General features: G+C 32.8%; 1 protein-coding gene across 7 annotated transcripts in view; it reads left to right on the top strand.

Annotated features, from left to right (window-relative positions):
- Positions 1 to 19,759, top strand: part of Cic (Putative transcription factor capicua) — a 47,001-nt gene extending 27,242 nt beyond the window's left edge. For 5 of the 7 annotated variants that reach the window (XM_083094451.1, XM_083094454.1, XM_083094453.1 and 2 more), the window contains 21 exons: positions 2,718 to 3,007; positions 3,187 to 3,585; positions 4,062 to 4,617; positions 4,708 to 4,965; positions 5,211 to 5,322; positions 5,432 to 5,638; positions 5,736 to 5,851; positions 6,083 to 6,981; positions 7,084 to 7,297; positions 7,531 to 7,617; positions 8,961 to 9,235; positions 9,549 to 9,968; positions 10,111 to 10,426; positions 10,549 to 10,862; positions 11,457 to 11,688; positions 11,771 to 11,995; positions 12,108 to 12,380; positions 12,918 to 13,104; positions 13,204 to 13,412; positions 13,502 to 13,975; positions 14,086 to 19,759. In XM_083094451.1, coding sequence (XP_082950577.1) covers positions 2,933 to 3,007; positions 3,187 to 3,585; positions 4,062 to 4,617; positions 4,708 to 4,965; positions 5,211 to 5,322; positions 5,432 to 5,638; positions 5,736 to 5,851; positions 6,083 to 6,981; positions 7,084 to 7,297; positions 7,531 to 7,617; positions 8,961 to 9,235; positions 9,549 to 9,968; positions 10,111 to 10,426; positions 10,549 to 10,862; positions 11,457 to 11,688; positions 11,771 to 11,995; positions 12,108 to 12,380; positions 12,918 to 13,104; positions 13,204 to 13,412; positions 13,502 to 13,975; positions 14,086 to 14,156 — 5,919 coding nt within the window. In that variant the 5' untranslated portion in view covers positions 2,718 to 2,932 and the 3' untranslated portion in view covers positions 14,157 to 19,759. Of the gene's footprint in view, positions 1 to 2,717; positions 3,008 to 3,181; positions 3,586 to 4,061; positions 4,618 to 4,707; positions 4,966 to 5,210; positions 5,323 to 5,431; positions 5,639 to 5,735; positions 5,852 to 6,082; positions 6,982 to 7,083; positions 7,298 to 7,530; positions 7,618 to 8,960; positions 9,236 to 9,548; positions 9,969 to 10,110; positions 10,427 to 10,548; positions 10,863 to 11,456; positions 11,689 to 11,770; positions 11,996 to 12,107; positions 12,381 to 12,917; positions 13,105 to 13,203; positions 13,413 to 13,501; positions 13,976 to 14,085 lie in introns of all 7 variants that reach the window. The other 2 variants (XM_083094456.1, XM_083094457.1) reach the window with 2 other exon arrangements.
- The last annotated feature ends 110 nt before the right edge of the window (positions 19,760 to 19,869 follow it).

Here is a 19,869-nt window from a genome sequence, read left to right as displayed (position 1 = left end):
TTTTAAATTTTTTGTAGATAAACATTGAATATATAACAGTAACATACGCACTTTGCATTATTTTATAATCTTTCTCTATTATATATGTTTTAAATTAAATTAATTATATCTATTATATAGGAATAGAATTAATAGCAAATTATAAGAAATTTAGCTACATATTTATACCTACATAGAATATAATGCGTACATTTATTATGACTATTATTTACGAGATATAAAATATTGAATATTAATCATATGTGGTAGTTTACAAAATATAAAATTAATAATAATCGCATTATAAGATGCCAAATATGAAATTTATGTGCGTACGTGTATGGCAATTACAATGCAACGAAATAAAAAGATTAAGGACGATTGTGATTTGAAATGAAAAGTCTGTCCTGAATCGACTTTTAATTGATGACAATTGGTTTCTCATTCTTATCGCTCAGATTTTCAAAAACGTATTCATTATCTTTCAATATTTCAACGATTTCGAAACTTTGACGAACAGCGTACGCGTCGTTCATTCTCGCGTATCTGAATGACGTATAGCTCTGTGTAAGAATGGTCGACAAGTCGACAAGTTTCGGAATTGTATCCCGTATGCCTTTTAAAAACTTAGTGAGCTTTTTTTACACGTGGAGCATAAAAAGATCAAAAATTAGCACGACATAGACTTTAAGAGTTCCGTAAAAGGAAAAGGAGAGACGATAGGGAGAGAGGATAGAGAGAGTAGTATGACACATACATATAAAAAAAAAAACGCGAGCGGATACGATATGATGGCAGACTTTCTTTTGGATGTATACTATAAGATAAGCGAGACGACGAATCACATGAATCACACACATATACACAACACAGATTTGAATTAACAAACACATGCTTTGCGTATGTGATGCATTCCTTTTTATAATCTACATCTATTAAACAAAAAAAAAAGAATAAAAGAACATAGGGCTATTTTCTTCGGAGGAACTAAGAGTGCGCAAAAAATGCTGCCATAAAATACTTTTCCGTCTAATTTGTTTTTTCGATCCTTAGTCGTATAATCCATTTTCCCCTAATCGTGCAAACGTAATTGGAGAAATAATGTATCTTTTTTTATATTATAAAAATGTTTTATAAAAAATAATATATACACACAAAATCGCTGGATATTCTTTTCCTTATAGTCATTTCGATTGAAAAAGTCAATCCAACAAATATTATATATATTTTGAAATACTTACAAATCTCGAGAAGTTAATGATTGTAAATTAAAGAGATTTTATCAAATTACACTGCAGGAAAAAATGAATGAGGAAATTTCCTCAACGAATTTTATAATGATGACTTGATTGGATTTTTAATATATATTTGAGTGACTTACAAAAATATGAAATATCCAAAATAGATAAGTTGTTTTTTTTTTTTAATTATCCATAATCTCGATTATATGATCCATCTCGAACTGCTAGATACATACATCAAAAACATTTCTAGTTAAAGATGAAGTCATGAAAATCGATTTTTTGTTGTCCAATTAAGATCATACAAATTACAACATAATTTTCCAAAATCTTATCATATGCCATCCGTAACTGTAGCAAAATTTAAAAATTCCTCGACTCTTATTTTACAAATACTTGAGTAATTCTCTTGTAATAATCGAGAAATGATCTCTGATAAAAGCAAATATATTCTTAACTGCAGCTACGCGTGATTTCTGATCATCGATCGCGAAATTGACCTTCATCTCACTTCGTCTTGAATCTTTCTTCATTTTTCTCATGGCTCCGTCACCTTTCTTATCGCGCTTAAAACGTTCTCTTCTCTCATTTACGATTTATAATGGCTCCACGTAAAATTCTTCTACAACTTGTTTAATTTATTTCATTTATACAATCTGTTACTATTCCAATGTAGTTAACTATTTTGTAATAAAACAACTGATGCAAATCTTTTTTGTTCTTCTTTTTTTTAATTGAATTTAATTCAGCTTAAGCAATCATTTTTTCGGACCATTTTACCATGTTTTATCATTTGTATTTTTTAGCCTATTGATTTATCACTATTTCTTCCCATGTGCTTTATTTAAAAAATTTTTTAATATTTTTAAATTTAAATAATGTGTATAGTAAAAGAATGCAGAGGGTCATGAATTGACCAATTAGAAATATTCTCGAGAAAAGAAGATTGAGGTCGAACTGTGATTGATAAATTTATTTATTTCTTATCGATTATTACTTACTATTAGTTTAAGATTTTTCACACGTTTTTTAACCTTATTTAAATGATTTATTTAAATGATTATGTTAAGCGTGATTATAAACATTAAAAAAATAATTACTACAGTAAATTACTGTTAAATTTATTTGCACAATTTCAATTTTCTGAAATATGTTACGAGATTTACGAAATTGTATGTATTTTATATTGTTATCTTTTTTAAAAAATTATTAAAATAATATCTAAAATAGTGAAATTTAAATAAAAAGATAAAAGATAAAAAGATGAAGAAGGTATTCAACATTTTTTTTTCTTTTCTTTCCAAATTCATCGAGACAAACTGACCGACCTGGCTCGATATACAAAAGCCGTTACGCCAAATATTCCCCATAGTTACATAAAGCAAAATTCGTTGGAAAAAAAAAGGAACGCAGTGAGAAAGAAAGAGCGAAAGCATGGGTCGGCTGCGTCGACGATCGAGGTAAAGCCAGACTAAGGCTTTTCTTCCTTTCTTTCAGGATATTCAGTGGAGACGCGAAACAATTAAAGAGGAGACGACGACGACGACGAGTGTTTGCCTAAAAAGAGAATTTTCGGAAGAGGATGCTCGGCAGTTGGGGCTGGAAAGAAGAATTGGAGTTGGGAGTGGGTACGACAGCCACGTTGCAAGAGAAACAGAGAAGAGAGAGCCCAGACTCGACGCATCCTGTTCCTGACAGCCGGGTGCTGAGGTATGCACCCAGCCGGTGTCACCACCCTCCCAACTCGCCACATTTCAGGACGCAGCCTCCTCTCGACTGTACGGACTGTGAGTCCCATCTCTCTCTCTCTCTCTTTTATGTTTTCTAAATTCCATTCAATTCTACTACTTTTGTCTCGAAAAATTTAAATCTACATGCATAATGTTTATCTGTGTTATTTGATAAATTCTTTTTTAACGATAAATGACATTAACGATAATAATATACGCGTAAATATTTAGAGCAGCGTGAGGTGGCCAAAATGCTAACTGCTCACCCTGAGATGCACGAGAAGCGGGACAGCCTCGGCGGCGGACAATATGGAGCGGGCGGGGGTGGTGGCGGCGCTTCGATTGAAGAGAAATCTATTCCGGAACAACCACCCCCGCCTCCTGTACCGCCGCAACGAGACCCGTCAGATCCTACCATCAGCGCTAAAAAGCTCCCGAAGAAACGAAAGTTCGATCCATCCGAACTCGAGGAGATGGACAAGACTAGCAATGTTACTAGTAACATCACTAGTAACATGATTAACATACGCACGCCGGCGATGCCGCTTGGCAGCCAGCCGGCAGCTTTAGGTCAACAATCGAGCTTACCAATTATTATCAATCGGCAATCACCGCATGAGTCCGATTGTTATCAGGTATATTATCGATAAAATACATATTTCAGTAAATAGTTGTTGAAATTTTTATGTCTTTGTAAAATTTCACAAAAATATTAATCTTGCAAATAATATTTAAACATGAATATTTTTACATGAAAAAATTTGATTTTCACAAAAATTTCATTATAAAATTTGATGCAATATGGTCTCCTCAAAATCATAATGCGCTTTTAGCGCGGAATAATTTTAGTTAATAATTTGGTGCCGTTTTTTTTTCTTTGTGATAAAAGATAGCATTATTTAATATATCGGATTTGATAAATTTCAAAATCTGCATTCAAGTTTGTATCTCTATACAAAGTTTGTTATTATATTATATATATAAAAACTAAAAAATTAATCCTACGAAATTAATTCTAGAAAAAAATTTTTTATAAAACAAATATGCACATAATTTATTCCTAAATAATATAAATATATGTATAACGTTTCTCTGTAATATTGTGTTTTAGGTACCCTCAGCTCATTCGGTAGTAGTGTTACCACCTCAAAGCATAGCGGTAGATTACTCTCTTCGCGAGGAACCTTTACGGTCTCGTCCTCGACTTGCTATTGATCTCAGTGAGTGGCGCGACCATAGGGTGTTAGCTTTAAGGGATTCATATTATTATCCGGGTGTTATACGTAATGTTGTTCACGGTGAGATTTTCATCGAGTTCGACGGCGAGAGGAAGTTGGTGCGTTACAGTGACGTTCTAGGCGGGAGACGATATGACGTGATAGGTGATGCAAGCCCGTCTTTGGGACAGGTGACTTTGGATACAAAGGTTTGCATCAGATGTCCGATCGCGAACAATCACGTAGACGCGACTAAGGTGTTTGTAAAGGGGACAGTGTGCAAGATATTAACGAAGCCTAATCGTTTTGTTGTGAAAATATCGCGGGAGGACGATCAGAGTGAAAGTTATGTTGTGAAACGCGCGGACCTGCGGCTAGTACAACCTCCCTGGGCCGACGAGTTGGAGGAAGGTCTGGAAGATTGCGATCCTTCGAGGGTTGAGACGATTGGTAATAAATCATATTTATGAAAGAGAGATATATTTTATATTTTAATCATATTTCTCGAAAGAAATCGTTTACTTTGAAAATTTATCACAGAACATGGATATCGCAATACCACGGAAGCTCCAACAGCAGTGCCAATTTTGCAAATCCATCATACTTCTCATCACGCGTCGCATATGCCAACTCATAACGACACGAGTTATTATAGAACGACCGCTACCAGCCCTCTCATGACTTTAGGCACTTCTGCACATTCTGCCACGGCGTTAAGCAACGGCAGCCGGCCGTACGACGATTTAGAAAGCGAAGATGACTTAGATAGGGAAGACATTACATTTCCCTCGGATGCAGGTTAATATAGCGTAAAGTTTTTATTTTCGTTCAAAGTATCGTTTAGTAATTACTACATATCGCATGCGAGGCAAAATCAGATTTACTTTGCTATAACAAATAGATTAAAGTGTCATTAAAGTATAATTCGATACATTCTTCTCGCGAGAAGCGCTTCTTATATTATAAAGAAAAATCTAAGGCTTTTATCAAGAGAATCTTAGTCAAAACAATAGTATAGTAATACAAATATATTCAACTGACAGATGCAAAATTGTCAGGAAGCAGCAAAAGAAGCAGTATGCAGAGCCGAGGAAGTACTAGTAGCCTAGTTGAACAACGTAGTATAACGCCTCGTTCTCAGGCAGCCACACCCAGGTAGTAATCAAATATATTAATTTTCAACAATGTGAAATTATTAATGCGTTGAATAATAAAACTCTGAATAAATGACAATGCATAAGCTTATTCTTTTTTTTTTTAACAGATCTCAGGCGGCAACGCCACATAGGTATAAAAAGGGTGATGTAGTGGTTACACCAAGTGGAATTAGAAAAAAATTTAATGGGAAACAATGGCGCAGGCTCTGCAGTAAGAAGGAATGTAACAAAGAGAGCCAACGAAGAGGATATTGTTCCCGGCATCTTAGCTTAAAAGGATCTGGCCTTAGAGGTCCGACAAATACATTTCCTGGGTATGAATGTTTGCTTGCGTTAAATTTGCAATGGTATTGCTTAAATATAAAGATTTTCTTTCTCGTTTATAATTACGATTCTATTTTTAATTTACAGTGGTAAAATGGATGGCGAAGAGACATCAAGAGATTCCGATACCTCACCACATTATGGTGACAGAAGAATAGCTGGTAGATTTGATCAAGATGAAACTGAAGCTGCTAATATGCTCGGTACACATCCTATATAATAAAAATATTTTAAATCTTTCTTTTATATTTTTATTGTGCATTTATATATATAGCAGCATATTTTTTTATAGCAGAGCGCTTTGTCATATAATATAAATTGAATACAAGATAGAATTTATTACAGTTTTCTTTTGAGCAAGATAATCTAAAATAATGTATAAAATAAATTCCTAAATAAAAGTAAGTAAATAATCGTTTCTGTTATCGCTGCAGTGTCTTTGGGAAGCTCTAGATCGGCTACGCCAGCTTTCTCGTCACCAACGGGCCAGTCTTCTATATCTCCGTGCATAAACCAGTCGCCGGTGCCACCGTTAGGACTCAATCAGAACAACGTATTTATGCCTATTTCGAGTCCGGCTCATCATGCGGCTCCGCTGATTTCGCCCGGCGCTAAATGGAAGCATTCGCCCACGCAGTCGAACTTTTTGGTTCAATATCCGCAACAAGTGATAAAACCCGAGCCGAATCGAGTGGTCAGATCGAATCGAGCGGCTCCCGTCCCTGCCAGTATAGGAACGAGCGTGATAAGAATCTCTCCGGTGAACCGTGGCATGCAACCCGGACAGAATCTTGCTCTGTCATGGTCAGAACAGAGTCCACCGCCGACAAGACATCCCTCGGTCGTGACATCAACGATCGCTCAGCAGCAGCAACAAAGTATAATTTTACAGCATGCGTTAACGTCAAGCGCCAACGATTTTCATGCCAATCACGCCGAGATGCCCGAACAAAGTCCGCAGTTGATGAAACATTCACCGCATTCGCCCCATATGCCTCTATCTGCCACTTCTATGCCGCAAAATTTGACGCTCATACACAATAAACCGCTAGAGCAGCCGGTCGATTACGCGCAACCTCCGCCCCAGGGCCCGCCGATCTATGTAATGCAGCATGAGAAAAAGTATCTTGTGATAAAGAACAGCATGGACATGTCAGCGGCGTCGGCGGGTGCGCATATGAGCAACCAGGACGACAAGTATCGGCAGAGCTTGATAAACCATTTAGGTCAATTATCAACATCGACGTTACATCAAGTTCAATGTCAACAGCCAACTCCTCAATCACCTGCTGTTTCATCCGTCCACATTGACAAACTATCTGTTTTACAACCTGTAAGTTCACGATATAAATGGGATTGCTAAATAAGTGATTTATAGATAAACGAATTGGAGTCGATCGAGATCTACATCGCATGGATCATTTGTTGTCATTAGATGAATAAAGTGGGCGCGCATACGACTGTGCATATGGACATGCAGAGAAGCCAACCGCCACCTACGAGTGCTGTAATGACTACCTCTACCACCGAGACATCTATTAATCCATCTACTCCGACGAGTGTCTTCCAGCACGTAATTGTTCAGCCCTTGCAGATTCCAAAGACGCAAGCCGTTAGAGAGGAGAATGCGAAAAACAATGGTATCCTCTGTAAGTTTTTCTCTTATGTCATTTTTTTAAATTCTACTTTTATATATATGCAATCTTTTATAAATTATTTAAAGCATTGTATTTTCTGTGGAAGTTGAAACGTTATTATTTTTTAGTTTATTTTATTACTTTACACTCGTTTTCCCAATGACTGTCATAATATAAAATTACTGTCATAATATAAAATCGATAGTAGCAAAAGCAAGTTTGACTAAACGGTAAGGCTTTCGCAGATGGCAGCCATGAAGTTCCTCCTGCATACCAGCCCCATACCCCATCATTACTGAACAATGCAACACACAGCTGGAAGCTTAAAAAAGGTTTGAGTTTTGATTGATAACTGAAATGTATATCGAGTTTATGAAATTGTTGTAAGTTGCAACTTATCAATGGTACATGATATAGTGCAACAACATACATCTATTATAGGCAAATGTACTACAAGTACTGATATTTTATTACATGTGTTTTTAATGTTTCTTTTTTTTTAATTTTTATATTTTTAAATGTAATGTATTATATTAAATTTTTATTATATTAAATTTTCTTTTTTGTTTTATTCCTTTAAATGTACACTAAAAGACAAGATTACAAGAAAATTTGTTTTCTACATACACAAGTATTATGACGTCGTCATTCACACATATTACAGACAATATTGTTTTAATAGATATTTTTAATTTTGTAGTGTTTTATTTTCATGTACTATTTCATGTACTACAGTGTGAATCTTGCAACAGACGCAATTGACTAACAAACTTTATACTCAATTTTTTAACTTTTTATCTCATTTAACATACATGACAAAATACATTTTCAATGATTTCAAACTTTAATGCTGGGGAAGGATGTCCATAGATATTGGATTGTTAGAAAAGAATATGCAGATTTTTTTTTTTAATTCAAGCATGATATTTTCATATATATACAACTATATATATATATATATATCGCCTTTTTTTTTAGAGCTTTTTATTATATTTTTTGCATAATTTAAAGATTTACTTGTTAACAAGTATAATTGTACAATACATTGTCTCAATAATCATCTACATTTAGTAGAATCTTCTCTTGATCTATTTTCAATTTCTACCTATTTTTTTTATCTTCATCTCCTGTAAACTGCAATTTTTTTCTTTCATCCCTTTTTTATTGATTATGTAGAGTGCAAAATAGTGCACAATAATATTTTCATTTTACGCGTATGTCATTAAAATAAGAAGGAGAATTGAAAAGTTTCACGGATAGCCCCAATGAGATTCGAGGATAAAGGATTTCTGTTGTATCGATAGTTTGTTTAATCTTTTTGGAAAACTCAATATTTAATTCATTTTTAAATTATTTATTTTATTTTTAAATTACCATTCTATCGGACACATATTCATTATATGTGTTTTATCCCATAAATAAATGCAGTACATTAAATAAATCTCGAATAATCTTTAAAGTATAATATACTAATTTTTCCTTGTTTATCATAAATACTTTATTGGTTAATGGCGATTCTCTCAATTCATCGGTTCTTTCTCCTAATTTATTTTCTTTTTTAAAGACATGGAGCAACAAACACATCTATATACATACTATGCATATCGGCTGCTATTTCCATTTATCATCATTACTAACCACAATCATTACAACTAACCCATTAACTTCATTGCAGCTTTTTCCTGGCAGACGACAGTTGTGGAACAATCAGAGGTGAGCCCTCCTCCCTCCGCTCTCAGCCCGCCTCTGAGCGCTCCTCCGATTCCAATAAGTATGAGCACACCTGCTGAAGATGGTCCTGGTACTGGTTCAGATCCTATAACACCTGCCGAAGAGGAAGACGATGACGTTTTCGAAACGGAACCAATTCCAACCGCGGAAGTGGAAGCCAATGCTAATAAAAGACGCAGTCAATCTCTCAGTGCTTTGCAATCGCAGACTCCGCTGAAAGTAAATTTCCGAACCATTATCATAATTTAGGGATAGATTTTAGTAATGTATATTAAAAATAATAAAGAAACAAATATAAAATGATGTAATTGATATAATTCGAAAAATATATATTTATATACACTCAATTTTATATATATATATATATATATATATATATATATATATATATATATATATATATGATAATGATCAAGTGCTCTCTACATTCTTAATAATATAATAATAATAATGTAATAAAAAATAATAGGAAAACTATATTCAATAAAATTTTTGTTATTTTTGTTGATATTATGCACATTTAATTTTACAGGCTAAAGAGAGAATACGACGGCCCATGAACGCTTTTATGATTTTTTCAAAACGACATCGCGCTCTCGTACATCAACGTCATCCGAATCAAGATAATCGCACGGTGTCCAAGATATTAGGAGAGTGGTGGTATGCGTTGAAACAAGATGAGAAACAAAAATATCACGAGCTTGCTTCGGAAGTGAAGGAAGCGCATTTTAAGGCGCATCCGGACTGGAAATGGTGTAGCAAGGACAGACGGAAATCATCGACGACCAGCTTCAAGGGGAACGAAATCGGAAGAACAAAATTAAATAGTACAGGGGAAGAAACGGATGCACTTCAGGGTTCCTCCTCAGATGATCCATTGGCGCTCACGTCCGTCGACGAAGTGTCTACTCCGATCACTAATACATATAACGAAGCTCCAAATAACATTGAGGTACGAAATCTCATAGTATCTATCATAATATATAATTATAAATAATGTAATAATGAGCACATTTTGAAAGATTTTTTCTTTTTATTTATTTATTTATTTGTTAAGAAAAAAATATCCATTGATAAAATTGTTAAACCGACAGATTATAAATCAGTCGCATACACAACATCGAATTTCGGAGATTCCTTTGCAAGTTGAAAATACCGAAGTCGACATGAAGCAAGATGACGATGCAAATGGATCAGATGACGATCAAATGGTGATTTGCGAAGATCCTCAACCAGAAATAGATTTAAAATGTAAGGATAAATTAACAGACAGCGATAACGATGTGCAAGATAACGAGGACGTGGAAAAGAAGTGTTTTAATCAATCGCGATTCTCGCCTGTGAGCGGTCAAAAGAGAGAAGTGATCAACGTTAAACAGGAAATAACCTGCAGACCTAAACCGATAAAAGGTATTTTTCGAATTATATAAACTAATGTATGTGACTTTTATATATGTAAAAAGTTAATAATAGATTAATCTTGGAGATTAATAATAGGAGATTTAACAATATGAATCTTAATGTTTATGTAGCACGGATACCCTCAACAGGTATAGAATCTACGACAAAGTATCATCATACTTCCATAGATAAAGGCGGTACTGTATCAGTTTTGTCGAGTACCTATCCTTATCACAGTCCTGTCAATCCAACAGGAGTATCAGGGTTTCAACCTACCGGCGGTGCTTTTATAACTATGCCAATATCGCCAAAAGTTATTAAGCCAGAACCGGTAAAGAGCGAACAACAGTACAGCACTCAGTATAGCGTGAATAATCTTGTAAGCATCCACACTGAAAACGGACGGAACGTGCCTAAATTTACAGCAGCTCCGGTATTACATACCGTAAGTATCAGATAAGCGGACAGCCATTTTTAGTCATTAGAGATTCTATAAATATCGCATGACTGAATTGTTACGCGTGTACATACAGATTGAGAGTAACAATAATTCCTTGCATCGAATATTATCAAATATTCGGAACAAATATAAATATAATTTATAATTTACAAAAAGTTTAAAACTTTACAGACACATTACTTGAAATGAATTTTAGAAATTATATATATATATATATATATATATATAGAGAGAGAGAGAGAGAGAGAGAGAGAGAGAGAGGAAATTGACTTTAGATATTTAAACAAGAATAAGAATATTATGGATTTATTTTTATCTCCTTCCTTCACATTGCTCTTTTTTTTCTTATTCTTTACATATGTTATATTTTCATACACTTATATATGTATACAAATTATTTTGTACATTTTTACTTTTCTTTATTGAACAATATCAAAATTACTTTATTTTAGTGTAATAGTTGGTTTAAGAAAGTAGTGGTGCCTATATCTTTTCTGAATAAATATCGAAAGATCTTCAAAGATCTTAAAGATCTTCAAAGACTTGAAGATGAAGTAACAAGTTTAACAATACTAACAGATTGGATCGAAACCAATGATGGCGCTGTTGAAACAACCGCAGCCGTTGCAGTCTTTAGGCACTACTCTTCGTCCCCTTACTTCAACTATTCCTCATCAACCACCGTTCACTCTAACATTGCTCGATAACGATTTGGTGGCTGTTTCCAAACCGCAGCAGGGATCGCAGCAGTACCTTAATCCGACACCATCACACTCCAGCATGTACGGTGGATTTCAAATACCCATCTCTGGTGAGTAAATAAATTGTTATCGCATGCTCTTTTCCAAAGTGTCTGATAATAAATAAGTGACAAATATGTAATCTGTTTATAGATGCCAGTAGCCGTAACAACTCTATACCCATGCAAAATTTAGTTTCCAATAACAAGATGGAGATTCAAAGCGTGATTGTGAGCAAATCTTATCCCGTCTCGACAAATTCCACCACGTCAACTTATGGTCGAGGGACTGGCCATTCTATTGCTCGCCTCGCCGGGTCCGAGAACAATAATCTCAATGATAATCAACAAACTATTACGAATCATGCTCAGTTTTATGGTAACATCTTTATTTATATGAATTTATTTCACAGATATATGCAAATACTTTTACGCGTTTTTGCGCGATCACATGCAGCACTTTCATCATTGCTTCCTCTTTCTTGTTACAGTCAGTAACATAAAAACAGAAGACAACAAGGAAACCATAAACATTGTTCTTCCCGCGACGAATGAGAAACACAAGCAACCATCGACGCCTCACACGCCGCACACGCCGCATACATCTCAAAGTAATCACGGAAGCAGTGAACTGCCGTCGAATAAATCATATACGTTCGACGAAGGCCAAAGTAATGATATGGGACCAAATAAAGGTCCATTCATGCTTGCTCCAACTCCGGCACAACTCGGTCGAGCACCACTACAAAGGAGACAATCGATGGGTAAATAATAATTCTTATAACTTGTAATTTTCATACAAAAGAGCAGTAAATGTATTAATACACTATAGACATACAAGAGATTTCAAGATAACACAAGTTAACATTACAAAATATTCTTTTATATAACATTTATTATTATTTATATATGACATTTTTCTTTAACTAATTAAAAATTAAAAATTTCCTTAATGAAAACGTTGAATTTTGTATCTATGTGCAATCATAAATTGAAATTATATTGCGACGAAGAAAACAAGACTTTGAAATCCTTTTTTTTTACTATTTGAGTCATGACATCAATTGGAAAGATTAAGATCCAGAAATCAATTAAAAAATATAGTTTTGCTATTTATTGTCTTTCTTTAGAAAAAAATTTTAAATGAGCTAATAAATCTATAGTTGAAAGCAAACAAGTTTTGATATTCTGATAATTTTTAAACATACATTTTATATATTTTGATGAATTTTTATTCCATAATTTGATGTAATAAACTTCTCCTTTCTATTTATTTTCTTCCATTTATTTCATTTTGGCAGCAATGCCTTCCGCATCCACTACAGGAGACCATGGGCCAATGACAACGTCTCAACATTGCGATAATCGGCCACAAACCAATATATCTCAAACAACAGAGCAAAACATAGCAGAGTCTCATATTTCTCCTTCTCCTTCTTCTAAAAAAGGCTCCTTTTTTAAGAAAAACGTAGAGGATGGTATGGACAGGTATGGACATATTTTTAATCTCTATATTGTATTAACTGTTATATTAATTGGAAGTTCTGCACCAGATTAAACTTGATAATATGCATAATTCTTCAACAGAGTTCTTGAACAAGTAAACTTTCAAGAAAAGTTCTCATCGTTGCCAGAATTCAAACCAGAGGATATACAGAGTCCGAGTGCGATCAATATGAACAATCCAGGTTCATCTGGCCATACTGGTGTAGCTTCCGGATTACATTCACAAACATCTATGCAGATGCCAAATTATCGAAAGAAATCTGCACAATCTGGACCTCATAGGCCCACAAGTAATAATTACGCTAAATCGTTCTATATTATTTTGATCGGATTTGTATATGATATTACTGTATATCTCAATTTTTCCCTCCTCAAACAGTGAATGAGGATGAAATCGACTCGGACACATCGATATCAGCCACTCCAAAGTCTACTTCGAGCGTCAAATTAACCGGTAACACATTTTTTGGCCCGGATTTCAATGTCGATGCTTATAGAGCTAACAATGATTTATTGGACGTTGATGCTACTTCTCCGCGAACGCCAAAAACTCCGGGAGGCGGTGCCGGAAGTACTGTAGGAATCGGTAGAAGCGAGAACGAGCGTGGTCATAGAAAGACATTGGAGCAACGGAGACATCTGGTCATGCAGTTGTTTCAAGAACATGGTTACTTTCCATCCACGCAAGCCACTTCCACGTTTCAAGCCAAGCATATAGATATATTTCCTACTAAAACGAGCTTGCAACTAAAGATTCGAGAAGTTAGGCAGAAACTGAAGGCCAATTCGACGCCGAGTGCTAATAATCTCGTTAGTCCATCGCCAATCTCTGAATCCTCACCTGTTGTAACTGGTAAGTATAAGAAATTTGAGCTGTTTTTCTCTTATTTATTATAAATTGATTTGTGTGTGTGTGTGTGTGTGTGTACAATGCAATTGTATATTTCTCCGATGCTTGTTTAGGTCCAACTGCTCCTCCAACGTCGATGGGAGCTCCACATTCACTGCCCGTAAGCAGTAGTAGTGGTAGCTAGCACCCACGTGCCAACTGTGATACTATGCATCCCCTTACTCCACAACACGAATACATTATTATCCTTTGAAGAGCTAAATATTTACTAGACAAGTCGTTAGTGTCGTGCACACTCTCTCTTCAGAACTTGTAAAGTACTGCAAAAGGTTTTAGTGCAATTTTAGATTTTGAAGTCTGCTGCAGGCTTGATTTAATGGATATGCCGAGACGTGATTGATATACAAGTGATTTTATATATAATACTGAGGTACATATATATATATATATATATATATATATATATATATATATATATATATATCACTGTTCATATAATAATTTATGATTATTTGTCAGTTGCTCTCTTAGGATAGTGTATATTCGGATACTCGTGTTCAATCGTTCAATTTATTAAATAAGAAAGCAAAGAGAATTGCAAACGTTCAATAATTAATAGTTTGCAATATTTCGAGACATTTTATGATTTAGTAATAAATTTGGCTTTACGAATCTAAAAATAATATGCTAGTGCGAAATAGACACACAAACATGTGTTAAATTCATCCGATCTACGAGACAAGAATTTTATTCTTTAGAACGGAAAAAGACAATACTGCACTATAATACAAATCCGAGAATTACAAAGAAAACGAAAATAATGAGAAATATATGTGATATTGTATTTTATTATATTTGAAAATTGTAATTCGCATTTCACTGTGAAACTTTTAAACCTATGTAATTGATGTTTGTATATCAATACGTCTAGCATGATTCAAAAAAGGCCTAAGCCATTGTTAAGTATTGTTGAAATATGAAATAAAATTCATAAGGAAGAAGTGAAGAGTGAGAAAGAGAGAGAGAGAGAGAAAAAAAAAATTGTAATTGGAAGCATTATGGAATATAGAATTAATGGAACATTATAAAATAAAATCAGAGTTTATATACTTTAGTTATACTTTACATATATATATATATTTACATATATGTATGTATGCATGTATGTATATGTATATATTATATAGGTCGAAAAAACTCTCTCTATAGAATGAAAAAACTGCGATAAACTGCACAAAATTTATGTAATACATCATTCATCAGAGAGATGTTTATTTCACGTGTAAATATACAAAATGATGTCTTGAGAGAAAAAATATCTAAACAGTTGTGAAATGTCTACAATTCTCTATCTGAAGAACTGTAAGAGCATTGTATTCTTGAACCATATATATATATATATATATATATATATATATTATAATACAAGAGATAAAAATCGTGCCATTGTGCGGCGACAAAACGAAGGGAATGCATGCGCTATAATTCCCTAATTAGCGAAAGAATGATTGTTAGATAATTCCTGATATAAATAATATGTAATATGTTTTCAATATTATTGAAAGTACTTATACTACTGTTTTTTTAGAATTTTACTGAAATTCAACGCGTTATTTCATATTTTATAAGTATTTTAAAAACGGTCTTTTTCTTTTTTTTTTTAATTTTTATTTTCTTTTTTGGCCCTAGATTTAAGCGCTTTTATAAGGCAGGCCATATTTTTTTTTCCTTTTTTTTTGGCCGTGACAAATACACATTTTATTATTATTTTTATTGCACGTATCAAGTACTTAAAACATATATTATATGAAGAGAGGAGAAAATGTATTCGTTATAGAATATGAAATATCGGTATAAATTTTTAGTATGACTATTATACAATTATTAACAGTAGCAATGTACTAAGAATAAATTCGCGTGCATTTTTATGAAAATATAAACATTTATACTGTTTATAAATTTGTACATTATGTTAAATGGGATCGTTGGAATGTTGTTATATATATTTTAAATTGATTTATATATTTTCTTTATTATACATAAAAAATATAGTATATTGCATCAATTTTAACACCTTTTTTTAGTAATCCAACGTTTCCCTCTTTTTTTTTTATATTAAATCTTCGAAAATTATCGTGTTGAATTTCAGCAAAGATTGTTGAATTTGGCTGTAAAATAGATTATGTAATTAGTGATATAAAAAAAAGCGCACTTTGACAGGTCTCGACAAGTCTCGCGCCACGGCACGTATACTGTAGTTAGAATACGAGATACATGTCTATTCTACATATTTTGTAAATAGAATACATATAATGTGCTAAATTTATATATAAATATATATATTTATTTATATATAAACGTAGCATGTATAAAGAAGATGATAGAATATATGCTATTGTAATTTGTAGAATTATAATTATACACAAAAAAGCGCAGGCGGAATTAAGTTTAGAATAATTGCAGATTATGGGCCTTTATCTGTAGTGGACTCTTGTGCTCGGGACGGTCCTCCCACCCTTCTCCAAAGTTAATCCTTTCCTACAAAGCGTTAGGATATATTATTGTTTGTATATAATACAATTATATTATCATCCTCTTATCTCTCGTCTCTTGATTTATTATTTTTTATCAAACGTTAAGTGCACTAGTGGCAAACGGTAGTATAAGAAGAGGGACACTTAAAGCCTGGGTTGATCCTGTTTTGTAATATTTTCGTCAAATTTCTAATTATTTAATCTCTTAATAAGTCTCTATTCTGCCAATGTGTGAGAATTATTTTCAGATGCAAGCCATTTTAATACGTTTTAAAATGGTTTTATGGTTGCATAGCAATCAAAGGATATTGTATAATTGTAAAAATATTCTAGAATTACATATACGTGTGTCATTTATGTCGCATGTTGTGAAATATGTACAAGATCGTTTTTATTTAATTCGGCTGAATTTAATAAAGTGTTTGGTCCACGAGATTCGAAATTCAAAATTCAGAAAATTCAGAATTTTTTAAGAAAGAGGATATTTTATTATATATTTTAAATACGAATGCTCAAGTGTGCGTGTGTGTGTGCTATATATGTGCGTCTCGTTCTTATTATATATTTATATGTTACATGCCTACAAGATCTGTTCTATGCAGAATCTATCAAATTTGTCAAACATCTGTTCGCAACAAATTACTCAAGTGCTCATTTATATACGTTCCATTCTTCGTGAGGAAACGGTAAATGTTTGAGACACATATATACATTATTCTTAGTTTTAGATGAAACAGGATCTAAACAGGATTTGAATATCTCTCGCACTAGCCCATCTGAAAGAGTTAATTAAAAATATATTTTGTACTTGCGTAAACTAGCAAACTACTTTCCAGTATTTATAAGATTCTTAAAAAAGCTTTGATATATCTTCTTCCCCTTTTATTTCACATGGTGATGAAATACGTTCCGTGATTTAGCAGCCATGAATGTGACTGTGATCTAGAAAAAACAGAAGTAAAGTAAAAGTGGCAGCTACTCTACCGACTATTTCTTCACCACATAACTTCCTGCGCGTGTGTTTCTCCCCTTCCTCTTTCTTCCTCGATGTATAAACGAATATGCACTAAAAAAATCGAGCGCTCTTCTCTTTACACTATTCATTTTTTTATTATTTGCGTTAGACGTACTTTTATTATGCTTTATAGTCGCAATACATTTAATATTCATTATTCTATTATTTTTCTTGTTTCATTTTAAAATATTTTTAAAACTGTTATGTAATTATATATATATCTCTCTCTCAGTCAAGATTAATGTTATGGAAAATATTAGGAAGCATACAAAAGTAAAATAATATAGAAGTCGAAGAAACAATGACTCTCTATATGTAACTGTGCAGTAAAGAAACTTCACATCGACACATTGTACGCGATGTATACGTGCATATAAACGCGTGTGGAGTATATATTTCATTACATGTGTAATATATATACACACACAAATATACATATATATAAATGTATAAAAAATTATTAAACGCAATCGCATATATATGACATCATGGCATATATTATATGTATTATAAAAAACATATATGTGTATGTGTATATGTGTATATATATATATATATATATATATATATATATATATATATATATATATATTTGGCTGAAGCATTAAAATCTGCACCAATCCAATAAGACAGATAATCCGCTCTTTAAATCCTCAGGCGTGATTGACCGAAACTTCTTGTGTGTATAATTCTTTTCAATGTCGCAAAGCAATATACATGTATGTATATTCTCAAATATAAATTTGTATGGATATACTTGTAAAAAAATTCTATAGAATTGCGTTGAATTATGTCGAAAAGTATAATATATACATATTGCGTGTTGATATGTTCAATATCTAATAATCTCGATATACTTGCGCGAGACGTATAGAGATATATCATAGATAGATACGAGATATATTAAAGAGAAATTATCTCTCGGAAGGATTTTTTTCATATTAAGCAATAATTGTTTATTTAATGATTTTACCATTGTGCCTGTATCAATATCTCGGAATATTATTCATAAAGATTGTTTCGGCATATACACTGTATGAATATGTACGAATACGTTTTGTGCGGATAAATCGATGACGATTGGCAGATTTTAACACTGACGCCTTTACACACGAGAACCAGTTGTTGGACCAAATTATCGGCGCTCGGCCGTTTTGATGTAGAGATGCGTTTACTTTTTCTAGAGAATAATTCGCGAGAAAAAGAGCAAAAAGTGAAGATGAGAAAAAATTAATCGCACGACACTGTGACATTTACGTTACGGCGAAAAAATTTGATTGATTCATTTATTTCAAAATTGATCATAGAAATGTTTCATTTATAATTGTATTCAACATGAAATTGAATTTCACGTTCGATTCATAGAAATAAGTTTATTGTATAAAAAAATAGATTTATAATCTCTTTGATAAAAATTCGAAAAACTTGTGGAAAAATCGATATATTTTTATTAAAAATTAATTTTTCTCACATATATATGTATAAATTAATTCCTTGGCATAATTGTATAATGTCACATTGTCAACTTTCTTCTCGAACATTTCCATATTTCTCGCATTCTATAATTTCGCATTAAAGTTATATCTCTGCTCACAGTAATAAGTCATAGCAGTACATATTACGACCGATGTGTGTGAAATTGGGCAAAATTATTATTACATTATTTTAGCGAGAGCCACATTGCTACAAACAGTGATAATTTACTATATGAAAATGTGTAATTATATAAAAAAAATTTGCTCGTAACAATGTAAAGTATATTTTATTATAAGATAGAAAGAGCACACAGTGGTGAATTATCCAACGCCTGGCCAAAGTATTATTATTAATGATATAACATACATTGCAATTAGTTTTATAGAGTTGGCATGTGCTTTCTTCTGATAAATATATATAATTATGGGCAGAAAGAAATAACTTGTTAGCCAAGCGCGTAAAAAGTAATTTTTTTCCTTTTGTTTTTATATATACACTGAAGTGCATTATTCTTGGGAAGATACTTTAATGGCCTCTGTACATTAGTATTAATGATACTGACATAATTGTATAAACAAAAAGCAAGAGATTCTTAGAGCACATTATTGATTTCAGATATAAAAACATATGAAATATACGAAAAAAATATTCTTCATCAAATGTATAAATATTACAGAATCATATATATTATATACTGATGTCTGATTATGAAATATTGAACAAGTGTTATCAAATAAAATGTTGTAATCTGTGTTGACAATCGCCAAATGTTCTAAGCTTAACATGATCGTTAAGAGATACATGCCTGTTTGAGCGATAAAGGTTTTCAATATTTGGGGACAAAAATTGCCAAATATCCAAACAATATTTGT

Source organism: Camponotus vicinus, unplaced genomic scaffold (genome assembly GCF_025532165.1).
Source record: "Camponotus vicinus isolate PSW18456_S1 unplaced genomic scaffold, iyCamVici1.0 SCAF_3, whole genome shotgun sequence".
In the NCBI taxonomy this organism is placed as follows: domain Eukaryota; kingdom Metazoa; phylum Arthropoda; class Insecta; order Hymenoptera; family Formicidae; genus Camponotus; species Camponotus vicinus.
This window is presented reverse-complemented; position numbering and strand designations above follow the sequence as displayed.